This window comes from Condylostylus longicornis, unplaced genomic scaffold, assembly GCF_029603195.1.
Source record: "Condylostylus longicornis isolate FDR11 unplaced genomic scaffold, ASM2960319v2 ptg000163l, whole genome shotgun sequence".
Lineage (NCBI taxonomy): Eukaryota > Metazoa > Arthropoda > Insecta > Diptera > Dolichopodidae > Condylostylus > Condylostylus longicornis.
Window position 1 is genome coordinate 1,957,015 of NW_026578131.1, and position 14,118 is coordinate 1,971,132.

Genomic DNA, 14,118 nt, shown 5'->3' on the forward strand with positions numbered 1-14,118 from the left:
AGATTTTTCCATTACAAGTACATTTCTTGTAGATAAGTTTGTTGTAACATATTTAGAAAAGTTAACTGTTAATAATCTACATCCAAAAGATTAAATACTAGCTCTTTATAACTTTCGTCAAATGCAATCATATATCGTGCAGAGCTGAGCTATGAAACTTTCACATAATAATGCAAAGTTAAAATATTCCATATTAAAAATCATATTTTCGTACATGCATGTATGTAATTAAACTGAAAAATTTAAGATTATCAACAGAAAGACCTTAGAAAGTATAAAATTCGAATTTTTTTTTCTGTAAGATGGAAGGACCCAAATCGTCGTCAAACCTATTAACAGTGGGGACCTTAAGTCATAACTTCCCCAAACTACTCAAACTGACTAATCATTTGTTTTGATCTATTTATGTCTGTGTTCCGTGAAGGAAGTACCGTATTAGCTCTTTAGGCTAAATCGAGAAGTCTCGCTTGTTCCAGTCTTGCTGCCCTACCCCTTATCTCTATAAGTCGAATGGCCTGTATTTGCACCAGTCGCTCTAAACGTACTCTATGTTTCATGACACAGTTCTTTAGTTCTTCACTTACTTCGGAGAAACCCAAATCCCCATGAATGCCACTATTGGGTACATACCAGGGAGCACCATATTGCGAAGTACCTTGTTCTGGAAGTTTTATTTACGAGATATGTTTTTTTTGTAAGGCACATAGGCTTTATAAGTCATTCCTAGGTATTTTTCAGTGTTTTGTATTTTATTAAACGGCTCGTCCAGAAATATTATTGAACATATTTGCTTTTTATCTAATGCTTTTTTACAATACTTGTTATTCTCTACGCTTTGTCAATTGTTGCATGCTTTGTTCTAAAACAAAAATAATGGGTTGAGATCAATATTTTATTTTCTCTTACCGGCATTAGCCTTGAATTCTAAAATGAAAATAATAACAAACACATACATGCATGTGTCATGCCAATTGTTAATATCGAATCAATTTTCAATTTATACATATACAAGTTTTGTGCAATTCTTATTCATTAATTTTAAAACTGCTTCCAATTTTATTTCGTACTTTTTATGCAAAATTTTTTTTATAAAAGGTAACAGAATATTTTTTAGACATAAAAGATGAAATATATGTACATAGGTGAAATAAAAAGGCTCTTTGAATAGAATGTTTTCTTATGTTTTTTTTCACACACAGCAGATGAATTGATATTTTGTTGATAATTTCATTACGGCTTATATCTTGCAGGAGAAAGCAGGATGAAGTAAACATCTTAGAAGATACTATTCGTCAAAGATCAGAACAACAAAAAAAGGCTGGTATTGAACTTGATGCTACGTGCCATATATGTTTGAAAACAAAATTTGCAGACGGTATTGGTCACATATGTCATTATTGTAATATAAGGTGTTGTGCTAGATGTGGTGGTAAAGTTACATTGCGTAGCACTAAGGTAAGTTTAGATGATGTTAAAATATTGAATTTATGTGTTGCAATATTTGTATTCAATTATTTGACAAACGGTTTAGCATTTGAATTATAATAATTAATTTTTTTGTAAAAGAAAACTTGTCAACAAATATGAATGTATTACAATGTGAAAAATTTTGTGCATTTGAAAAACACTTAGATTTCTCGAATGTGTTTTCTATTACATAAGTTACATAAAACAATGATTTATATACTAATATATTTTTGATAAAAAAGCAATGGCCAGATACTGAAAAATTTGATATGGTCAATATAAAATTCCCCTCATTATTTAAGCCTGCTTTTCCTAAAAAGTTTAACAGTTATTTTCATCACCAAACCATACACAATTGGTAAATTTCAAGCAATTGCATTATTTCTTAGAATTTTTATAAGAAATAAGAATTCTTAATTTTACTAAATTTTTTAGTTGAAAATTTGTATCACCTTTAAGTATATTTATATATTTGTATATTTATATTTTTTTTGTTATTTTAAAATTTCTTGTGACAATATTAAATGTGTTAAATGTGTTAAATTAACTTTCTATGCTAATGTTTTTCATTCGATAATATAATCGACTCCGCGGGAGTGAGGAGGCGGGGGATATTCGTGCACTGCTATTTATGCAGGATACATAGGTTGGATCGATGAAATTTCAATTTTTTTGCTATATTGTTTATTACAAGGATCCCTATATGAATTTTTAGATCTCTTCCCTCAAAGTTTCTGGGGGTAAAAGTTTCCAATGAATTAGAAATACTAAACGAAGGAGCATTTCGTTTCTAACTGAACCTATTGAAGCCAAAAACGTCAGGTAAGTCTCTTTCTTTGTTCCAAGTTTTGTGATTTTTTTTAAATTAGTGGAGTTTGTGAATGAAAAATTATAAAACATGTAAAAGAGAGTGTTAAAAAAAAAATATAATTTTATAAAAAATTGATAAAAAAAAATAAAAAAAAAGAATTTCTTTTTAAAAAGAAAAATGTACATATGTATGTATGTAGATCGAAATTGTTATTCCTATTTGAAAAAATAAACAGATTTTTTCCACAATATGCACGCAAATATTATTATTAATAAATTTATTTTAATAATTAAAAGTAATATTTATTCAACAGTGTTAAGTTTAATTCATAATTCGTAAAATTATTAAGCTTTTCATTTTGAAACAAAAAACTTTTGTTTTGATTTTGCTTTAAACTGAAATTACTTCAAATGAGATTATTTTATCAGGAGCGGCTTTTTTTTTTGCGCAAAATTAATTTGCGTTTAATAAACTGCACATACATACGTACGATATTTAAAATGGAATTTTTTTATGTACAATATGTTTACAGTTTTTCAGAAATGATAAAATGATAAAAAAGTGGATTGCAATTATTAGTAAAGTTTTCATTCTAAATGTTTTATCAAATAGTGTACATAATATTTTGATTCAAAATGAAAAAAGAAATAATGTGGTAAAATTTATTTAGAGCTAAAATAATTTACATTATTTGTATGTAATAAATGTTTTTGTATGTAATAAATGGTGAATTGTTTTGTTTATATTTCCCTTTATAGAGTGAAGATTTGGTCATCAAAAATATATATGAAGGCGCACCGATATAGTCGCACGGAGTAAATAAAATAAAACATTAGTGTAAATTATTTATAAAATATGTAAATATAAAGTATGTGAAGTTAAATTAATTTATGAGTAAATATTTTACTTTAGTGTACACATCTACTTTAGTGAGTAATAATAATTATATTATGTAATTAAAATTTGTTAAAAATTATATTGTTTTAAAGTAATTAAAATATATTCCGAATAAATTTCGGAATAAACTTGTATTCAATTTTTTACATTGGTGTCTTACACATTCTATAATTGAGGTCAGATAAAAGCAAAATAAATACGTTTCTGTTACGGGGTTGAGAATGCTTGGAATAAAGAAAGAGACGACTAGAAAAGTTTGACTTTATGGCTATTTCAAGAAACTGTTCCTTTACAATTTCTAATTCTTTTAAAGTTTCAAATTTTAGATTTTTTTTTATTTTTGTGTATTTATATCAGCTGGCCAATTTCACTTTCTAGAGGTTTTTCCTGTATAAAAAGCTTGAATTTTAATGTACTAGAACTTATTATAATCTTTTAATAAAAATATTTTTTGGAAATTTAACAATAAAACTACAACTTTCTTAAATTTTAAATTATTGAACTTCTGAGATGTTTCCCGGTAAGATTTATGAGAGACTTTTAATTTAGAACGGATGGTCACCATACGTGTGAATGACATTTAATTGAACATGTGTGCCAAGAAAAGTAATATTCATTTTTAATTGTTGGTATTCTTTAAACTCATTTTTTTTTTAAATATTTGAGAAGATATTATTTGTGTTCAATATTATATATAAAAATGTGAACGTATATGTATATATATACATATATGCATATAATTTTATACGTCTCCAAGAATATTGGCGTCCAAAAATGCTGAATTAAAGCAACCTTGCATTGAAGGAAAAGTTCGAAGTAAAGTGCATATTTTAAATTTACGTAGAAGTATGTTTGTGTGCTATAATAATAATATTTTTATTAACTTGAATTATTTATGACTATATGTACACAGTACACATATGTACATATATGTATGTGTGAAAGTCTAGAATTGTCAAAGCTATTCACAAAATGAAGGCATTATAAATAGTCAAGTAATGCGTGTACATTACATATTTATCTTTTGATGTAACATTTTTTATGCGTAGGTTATTTATGTATGTATTATAATATTATTATTATAATACATTACACAACTACTACAATAAAAATATTTTTTACCACAACCGAAAGACAATTTTTTTAAATTAAATTATTTTTCTTATTGTTGTTGTGTCGTCTCGCTAAAGTTACTAAATTGCGAAGTACACATAATTGACATAAATATTTAATATGAATTTAAAAAACATAAATTCACAGTGCACTAAATTTCAACTCAATCATAGGGTTGATATAATCAAATCACATGATCAAATTTCTCAATCATATGATGGAATTTCCTACTGTCTTTAAGACAGAAAGCTCACAGACACAGAGAATTACTATTATTACACAGGAATGAATCTTTAACTAGGAGACTATTTACACAGGAGACTATTTGAGATTAGGAGCCTATTTACCCAGGAATAAATCTTTGTGAGAAATATATTCTTCTCTCAAAAACAAAACTTTTACCCATTTTAAATTATACCGAAATTCGAACCCACTTAAAATTATAGTCTTCGAATGCTGTTTTTAACCCCTGAAATAACTTGCTTTTTAAGCACTTTTTCAAAAAAAATTTGAAAAAAAGTGCTTATTTATAAGTTTCACTCTGTCTGTCCGTCCGTGGACATGTTTACGAAACTTCTACACTCTTGAAGATAGAAAGCTAAAATTATATGTATAAAGATCCTTACTAAAAACTTATTTTCGTAAAAGAAAATTTTCACCTATCTGCCCCCCTTTAAAAGTTATACCCCCCCGAAACCCTAAAAATGCCATTTGTCAACTATTTATTGCAGTAAAACCATAAGCATCAAATTTTGCAAACGCAGAAATGTAGTGGGTTGCTTTTTCTACTACAGCATACCAAACTTGCAAAATGAAGCAAAATTTACCGTTATTTAAAATCCGTTTTTTCCAAATTTTTGATACCATTTTTCTTCTACATCATATGTTGTAGGAGTTTGAAATTTCAACTTTTAGATACTAATAAATAGTTCATTTTCTTAGAAAAAATTTTTTTCTCAACTCTACCCCCTCTCAAGTTATCGCCCTCCGAATTTCACAAAATTTGAATTTTTCGCGCCATATATTTCCGAAACCGCAAGCTTTTCCAAATTTTTATAAACGCGGAAAGATAACGGTATACTCCATATTATTAAAAAATCCAAAATGTATGCAATCCTTGAAATAGTTTCGTATATTAATGTAAGTAATTTTAACAAAGTATAGTACGTAGCTAGGTTGTTTTTAGAAGCAGTATTTTCACTTGTTGAAGCAAAAAGTGCTTTTTGCCAACTTTATTTATTACAAAGTGATATTTTGACACAATGGCCATAAATATTTACAGTCAAGTGTGGTCAGTTTTTTTTTTTAATTTTCAAAATCATTTTCACACTGAGTGAAAGTTATTCATATACCTAATAGGTAAAAGTCGAAATACAGTTTTGCATTTGTTCGACATATAGTAAAATTTAAATTTTCGGAAATTTATTTCTTTGTGATTTTAATTTCTTAACTTTTTTCAGGTTATTTGGGTATGTATACTATGTCGTAAAAAGCAAGAATTGCTTTCAAAAACTGGTCAGTGGATTAATAAGCCTCCTCAAGACGGTTTTAGACGAATTGAGCCAGATGGGACTAGTGTAAGTATATAAGATTCAAAACTCAATTAAAAGTAACCATTTTTAATCTTCCATTATTTTGTTCACAAAAGTTAACAAAAACTTAGCACTGCATTCCAACATTTTTTTCGCATCAGCTTTTTTGTAAAGCATTTTTGGTAACGTTTGTAGCTCATACACGTTTCTATATTAAATTTTTACTTCATTTCACTAAGAGGTTTTTTATGAAGTACCATCATGTTCCCATTAGAAATTCTATAGAATGATAAAAATCAATTATTAATTATACACTTTGAAAGTTTTTTAAAATATCAGATAGCTAGGTTTAAGTATTTTATAAATTCTCAACTTTATTTATTAAGTTTGTAGATTAAAGTCAGTTAGCAAAAGTTCTTGCAAAATGTCTAATTTTATAAATCCGAGGTACCTTGTTCAATAAAGTGTTTAATTTAGTGATAACTCTTTATTGCATACTTTGTTCTTAAAGTTTCAGTTGAATTTTTGAACAATATTTTTTTTCAACAATCTGCTTACCTCCAAAAGTTTGGAAAAATTAGCGAAGATTTATTTTGGACAGCGATAATAAGTTTCTAACAGCTTTGCGAAACAAAATATGTTTCATTTATGATTTCTGATGAAGTTACTGTGCTGCATCAATTTCAGAAAGAAGTTACAGTGGTATAAAAAAAATCTTTAACGAAAATTTAAAGCAAAATAGAAACAGAAATATTTTACTTTAAATCATAAAAACTAAACAAAGCAACCAAAATCCCTATTATCTATTCCTTGATAAAAATTTCAGGCTATCGTCAACCCTCATGATACATCTGATAAACGTCCTAAATTAGAACGGGCACGCAGTGCTGCAGAAAAAGAAAATTTGCCAATTCAGCGACAAATCGGAGGTCTCCAACGTCAATGGTCGCACGATGTATCAATAGTTGTGGATCGTCGATACTCTAGTTCTGATCCTAATAATGATACAACAATTAGTATTAGTGGACCAATAGGTGGTCATCGTCGAATACCACCTTTGCAACATACGATTGGGGGTTCCACTGTAGCAGGACAACAACAACTTCAACAACAACCGATACATCAGCAACAAATGACAAGACAACAGCCATACACCCCGCCAATAAGTACTTTTACTTGCGGCCAGAGTCAATATGGAAGTAGTATGGGCAGTGGTATTGGAGCTGGGCGTACTTTGCCAACTGGATCACAAAACTTGCAACGTCAAGCACAATCGCAACAAGAACAACACTCGCTTCAGCCACAAATTCAACAAGAATCGTGTGGTAGTGTTTACCCAGAAGATGATCCAAATTTTTATAAGGTAAGGCTCGACCGCTACTGATTTTGTGTTTTATTATTGATGTCGTACTATATGTGTGATAAATAATACAATGAATAAAAGCCTTATTGCGGACTTACCAATAATATTTGTGGGTTAAATCAAGTTTTATAAAAGGCACAAAAATTGCTGCGCCTTTGGATTTTTAATTTTATAGATTTTTCTGCAAAACATGAGCTGGATTTGTTTTCTTGTTTAAAATTATATACGAATAAAATAAACATAAATCCTTATTTGGGAATACATACTGGTAAATCTTGGAGCACGAATTCCCATTTAAACTTCTTTAGGATAAAAAATTCGTCAACTAATTTATTTTATTTTAATTAAATTTTTGGAAGATATTATATTAAATAAAAATTTAAGTCCATTTTAAATAATTTGAAACTACTTCATCTTTAAAATACATAAATACATATTTATAAAAAAAAAAAGCATGTATAAAAGTAATTTCTTTTACCACATTTTTATGACTCACAGATCACTTAAGAAAATTATAAAGATTTCTTACGGTTTATTCTTCAATTTTATTTTCCAAAGTTTTGAATGATTAGAATTTTAAGAAAAACTTGTAGAAGACAGAGAGACATACAGCCATATAGACAACGAATATTAGTGTTGTGGGGTATCTAGTATTCTAAATTTTAGTTGTTTTAAGAACGGTTGCAAAAGCTTCAAAAGTTTGCGTCAATCCTAAAATGAGAACAATGTAGGTACTCGTAAAATCTTTGATTCCATATTCCATCCTAAACACTTCCAATTTTAGTTAAATTTATACTTTAATTTTTCATACTTAGTATTTGCAAACATATTATATTTTCTCAATACATACATTCGAAAAATTATGTTCTTAACCAAAGAACCATGAGTTAAGAATTAAAATGATTTATATAGCTTTATTTTTTTGTGTTAAAGTAATTAAGAAGTGCGAGGCTCTATTACATCCAAGCGAAAGAGTAATGTCACATCTTAATTCAATAATGTTGCATAAATAAACAAAAAATTTAATTCCATGTATGGAAATACACGTAATTTTACATTCTAAAGATTCCTATACCTGTAGATATAGCTAAAGCATATTCATAAGTATAAGTTAATTAGACTTATACAGTTAGTTTCACTTGATCTCTAATTTCATTAAATTGCGTCACTCATTTCATTTACATTACACAAAATCTTTTACATTCATATTTAGACTCCTATTTTGAAAAATTTCTTAATTTTGTATTTAAATATTTAATATTTTACATAATTATTAAAACTTTCTTAGTGTATTTTCAAACATTGCAAAAGAATAGTACTATGTAAATAATGTTAATTTACCCAACAATTGCTCTATAAAACAATTTAATTTCGTTCATACTATTTGCAATTCAATTAAAGCTATTTTATCTTGGTTGTTATCAATAATGTGTTTACAATTTATATTGGATTTACAATTTGCAGGGAGAAATTGATGGTTTAATGCGACAACACCCACATTTAGTACATCCACGTCAACAACAACAATTTCAACAGCAATCATATATGCCATCACCATATTCTCAACAGCAACAACAATTGATGTCTGGTCATCATTTGCCATCATCACAGCGTGGTTCTCATTTAACTAGTAGTATAAGTGCATACCAAAAATTACCACAAATTCCGACAATTGGCGTTGGAGGAATGATTAGTAGTAATACTATTACTGGTAGTGCAGGTAGTGCAGGTAGCACATACTTATCATCGGGTGGTGATATTCACAAAAAATACAAAAGGCAAGGGGGAATGTTAAGTGAAATAACTGGTGGTGTACCCGGATTAATACCATCAAGCAGCCAATATACACATAGTTCTTTTAGTAGTTCCGAAGAGGATATGCATCCACACTATCCACATGATGGTGAGTTTAAAATATTATTTAGTTTTTTAATTCAATAAATTGTAAAACATTTTGTGTGAATATTATTTACTTAAACATATACTTAAATTTGCGTATGCATATCTTATAATATATTATGTAAAATATTTTTAAATGAGTTTAATTTTCCTTTACATAATTTATTTTATTTTATTTTATTTGACACATTTTTAATTGATTATAACTATAGAGAGTTTATTTATACCTCTGTTATTCTTAAGTTTTTTTAGTACCTTAAGTTAATTTTGAATTAATTTTGTATTTTCTGAATAGACAGGAATGCTTCAAAAGTAAACTTTAAACTTATTAAACAAGTTTTATGTGACGAAACTAGATAAAATTATAACAAGTAATTTAGACTAGCACGTACATTTTTAGATAACTTGGAATTGTGCGTGTAAATATGGTTATATAAAATTAAATTTAATTATTTAATAAATTGTTTAATCAATAATAAATTGATTTTCGAAAGTTATCTATTAAGGAATTACAATAGAAAATGAAAGAGATTGTAGCAAAAAATTTGCTCATCAAAAAATACTTGGTAATCTTAAATGTTATGATGTGAGTGCGATGTTTTTGCCGACCGGCTTGCATTCAACAAACCAGATTATGTGACGGAACCAAATTTTGGATGTTGATTTTTCGCTGAAAACGCACTTTTTCATGGGAACTGTAAATAAACTATTTTTGAAGAGTTGTCTGTCTGTGTGGACACGTGTGTATCTTAAGTTCGAGTGAGCTATTTTTAATAAATTTAATAAATTTTATCCTACTTCCTTAAAATTTAAATTCGCGGTATTAAAACAAAATAAATAATATTTTTGGAAAGATCAGGGCTCGGAAGGCAAACAAGGGGCTGATTTTAAAATTTTTTACATCATCTACGGAGCTAATTGATGGAATTTCGTGAAATTTAATATTTTTGTTCTGGTAGCTACTAAAACTAGCTGACGAACTTTTCAGGGTATTCCGATAGCAGAAACCGAAACCCTCATAAGAATCAAATTTCTATTTTTCTATGCATATTAACTAAAGATTTCTAAATTAATTAAAATTTCTAAGAAATGTTTAAAAGACGTTTACTAATCTTCTGAAACACTAAATTCGCTAAATATACACAGCGGTCGGCTATGTGCTGGCTACATCAAATTTTTTTATTCTTCTAGCTTTTAAAAATGACTTTTTCACAAAAATCATGTTAGTTTGAAGTCATCATTTTATTTTTAGAAAGTTCTGCTAGCACATGGTAATTCCTTAAATATAACCGTATATAATTTTATATATAATTTTTACTCTACAAATTTTGTTTTGCAAAAAAAAAAGAGGTTAACGTCTCAAATTATTTGTTTTCAAAACTTTTAGTTTAAAATAAACTACTTTATTTTTAAAGCTTCCTGTTTACTAGATATTATTTTGTGATTTAACAATTATATATTAATAATTTGTTATTCCGATCATATATCCAAAAACACTTAAATTCACAATAGAATATACAATTAAACAATTGAAACCTACACTCTATAAACAAAAAAAGAAAACAAATTTAATCTGGGAGAAACATTTGGCTTTTCAACCTTATAACATACTATAGTGTTAACCAAAATAATAAAAAAATTATCTCTATTTTTATTAACTGAAATTAAAAACCAACCCAAAATCCAAATAAAACTTTTAATATTTTTTTTTAAGTTTTTCCAGAATTTTTTTTTTTTTATTTTATTTTTAAAATAAAGCTGATTTTGGTCATTTTAATGATGTTATTTTTTTTTACATTTACTTTGTTAATAATTAATTAAATATTTAATTAAAATAATTTTCATTTTTATATTAATTTTTAGAACATTTATATTATGATATTTTTGTAAATCAAACATAATAAAATATGTAGTGATTGTTCTTTATATAGTGAGTTTTAAACAATTTCCAATTAAAATTTTAATAAATAAATACGTTAATATAGGTAGGTTGATTTATTTTACATAAAATACATAATATATATATACAATGACTATAATATGCATAATGTATTAGTTGTAGGACAATTGATAAACAATAGGTTTTCAATATTATGTAGGTTTTTAGGTTATTTTAATCAAGTTTATCACTTAATGATAATTATTCGCAATATTAATAATAGGAAGGTATCCATATACTTAAAATAATTATATATATAACAATATAAATAAAAATAATAACAATTAGTTAAAAAATTATGAAGTTGCTATCACCACATGCTACATAGATATGGATGCATTTTTATTCAAAGTTAGTGCATCTATGATATTTACCGTGACTTCAAAAATGCACTTAAAACATAAAAATTGGATTAAAGTTCTTGACAATACACACTGTTAAAAAATGTTGATTATATTAGTACAAACGTAAAATGAAAATAAATTGGATAAAAAAAAATCCGGCATATATTCTTTTTTACACATGTCATATGAATGCTGCCAAAAATAAATAATTGATAAAGGAGTATATATACATAATTATAATTTTTAGCAGTAAAGTGCTAATTTTTTAATTTTTCAAAAAAAATAAATATTATTTTTCTATAAACTATGATAAAACAAACATGTTTTTTAAAATATATACCAACCAGGCAGATATTAAATCCAGTAAAAATTGTTATTCCAGTAGCAAAAGATTTATAGCATTTAATCATACTGTAGTGGTCCTAAGAGCTCTGAGACGGTAGTGGAGCCGTATTTATATACCATACTAAAACTTTTTATAAAGCATTTTTGAAGAATCATAATTTTTAATAAATCTATAAATACACTTACATAATGTTGTAAAGAAATACATCTCAGCACTATTTTTGTTGCATATGTATTAATTGGGATTAATTTAAAAGGGAAGATTTAATTCTGAGTTATAATTTCTTGATTTCAAGCTTCTATCATGATTGAAATAAAGATGATCTTGCTTTTATGTGTCGTATCATAAATGAAAATTTCTCTATATTTATTTATATCTCTATATTGCACTTATTATTTACCGAAAACACGTAATCAAAGGACACGAAAATAAGCATAATTTTCATAAATTTATAGTTATAGTTAATATAGCAAAAATATGATGTTTAAAATGAAAACTTCAATTGTGGTTCAATTTAATATCGACTATTGTTAGTCGACACATAGGTATGCATGCGGAGTAGATTCATTTGTTTTTTTTTTTTTTAATTTTTGAAATTTAATAAAACCAGACGGAAACAATAATTTATTTAATTTTCGTATTTGGCAAGAAGCAGAGAAAATAACAAAATTGCAGCGTTAAACTTTAAAAATGCAATTGCATATTTACAACATGTTTCTGTTTCAAATTTCTCCCAATAAAAAGGCGAAAATTGAAAATTTTTCTAAAAGATAAAACATGTCAAAAACTCTAAATATAAAAATTATTAAGCATTGAACTTGAAAATTGTTATTTTTATTATCGCTCCGTCTTTTTCACGTTAAAAGTTTCACTTTTGTGGATCTCACTCCAAACTAGTTTTAGCGACATTATTGGCGGATTTTCTTAGAGTATGTCCAATCCATCTTGTTCTTATTTGTTTACCGATAAGCTCCTCGCCTGTTGCTATCCAGCGGCTTACGTTGCTTCTGGTAGACGGACTTTGATACTAGCCAACTTTTGCCGCCACAGAACAGAACCGATCTTACATAGGATCAGAATATTCCTGATTTGTTCCCTTTGGATGTTTCTCCATTTCGTTTGCAGTCGGCCAAATCTTGCTCTTGCTTTCTTCAATATGTTTTATGATGTTGCCACATAGCAGAAGCTTCTGACAAACTCTATTTGTTGGGTATTGAGTTCCAACTGACTGTGCTAGTTTATTTTCATTGCCATAGTTCTGGCCAGGTTTTTAAGGTGTTTTAATTTGCTCTGCATGTTAACCTTGTAGGAGAGAAGGCAAATGTCATGCGTGTAATCTAGATCTTCTAGATGTTGGGTGGAATTTCAGATTATGCCTCGTCTCTGTGAGCAGGCGACTTGCAGTATGTTGTCAGGATTTTCGTTCCAGCCTGTTTTTCACGTATTGCATCTTCTAATTATTCTCTTAGACGATTCTGGGTAATTTTTATCAATACTTTGTATGCTATTTTTAGTATTGTGATGCTTCTCCAATCATCGTAAAGAGTCAAGTAGCCCTTTTTTTGTAGTTTTATGATTAGGTCCCCCTTCCAAGACTCCGTCTTTTTATAATCTGTTGCCCTAGTTTTTAAAATAAAAAATTGTTATAAGTATTAAATTCTTATTACCATTATCATTTTCACCACTTCACTTCAATATGTTAAGTAAATAAATATTCTAAATACATATATAGTACATTCGGCATTTTATTGCTTTAGTCAAATTTTTTGCTAGGTAATTTTTAGATAATTTTTTGACTTTCTTTTGCCAAGGATTTATGAAGAGTTAAAACTTACTTTTTGGTAGAGTACTCATGCTTTATGAAGAAAATAAACATGGAAAATAAGAAAGATACCTTAAATGAAAACTAAGTGTGATACCCTATGGTTTGAGATGACGTGTGGAAAATTTTTTTTTGTCCTTTCTATGGCAAAATACTTAGAAAAACACATTGAGACGTAATCTTATTCGCGCAAATTTTCCAAGTTTCTTTAAGAAAAAGCGATTCATAGAGGCGAAGAGCTAAACCAGAAAAAAGGCACATTTTAATTTAAGGCATTTTCATAAAAGCAAATTTTTTTTAATTTTTTTTGTGTTAAGTATATATGTATAATAACTTCTATTTTACATTAAACATCGATTATCTTTAATGTATGTACGTATTTTACATATATGTATGTGTATAAATTTTTAAGACATTTGTATGTGTTTTGTTAATCACTTTTAAGTGCAATAAATGTAATTATCCTCTTTTTATATGCCATAAAGTTTTATTTCCCTTTTTTTCAATGTACTTTTAAGAAAAAACATTACAGCTCATTGTTAAAGTAACAACAAAAAATAAACAAGTTAAATTTTTTTTAAAGGA

The 14,118-nt window shown here is 27.3% G+C and overlaps 1 protein-coding gene across 18 annotated transcripts in view; it reads left to right on the top strand.

Moving 5' to 3' along the window:
* Positions 1 to 14,118, top strand: part of LOC129616220 (uncharacterized) — a 90,373-nt gene that overhangs the window by 7,041 nt on the left and 69,214 nt on the right. For 17 of the 18 annotated variants that reach the window (XR_008697522.1, XM_055531736.1, XM_055531738.1 and 14 more), the window contains 4 exons: positions 1,251 to 1,455; positions 5,749 to 5,865; positions 6,647 to 7,183; positions 8,648 to 9,086. Coding sequence is in view for 17 of the 18 variants with exons in the window: in XM_055531736.1 (XP_055387711.1) it covers positions 1,251 to 1,455; positions 5,749 to 5,865; positions 6,647 to 7,183; positions 8,648 to 9,086 (1,298 nt within the window). In the remaining variant the exon portion in view is untranslated. The remainder of the gene's footprint in view (positions 1 to 1,250; positions 1,456 to 5,748; positions 5,866 to 6,646; positions 7,184 to 8,647; positions 9,087 to 14,118) is intronic. The other variant, XM_055531751.1, reaches the window with a different exon arrangement.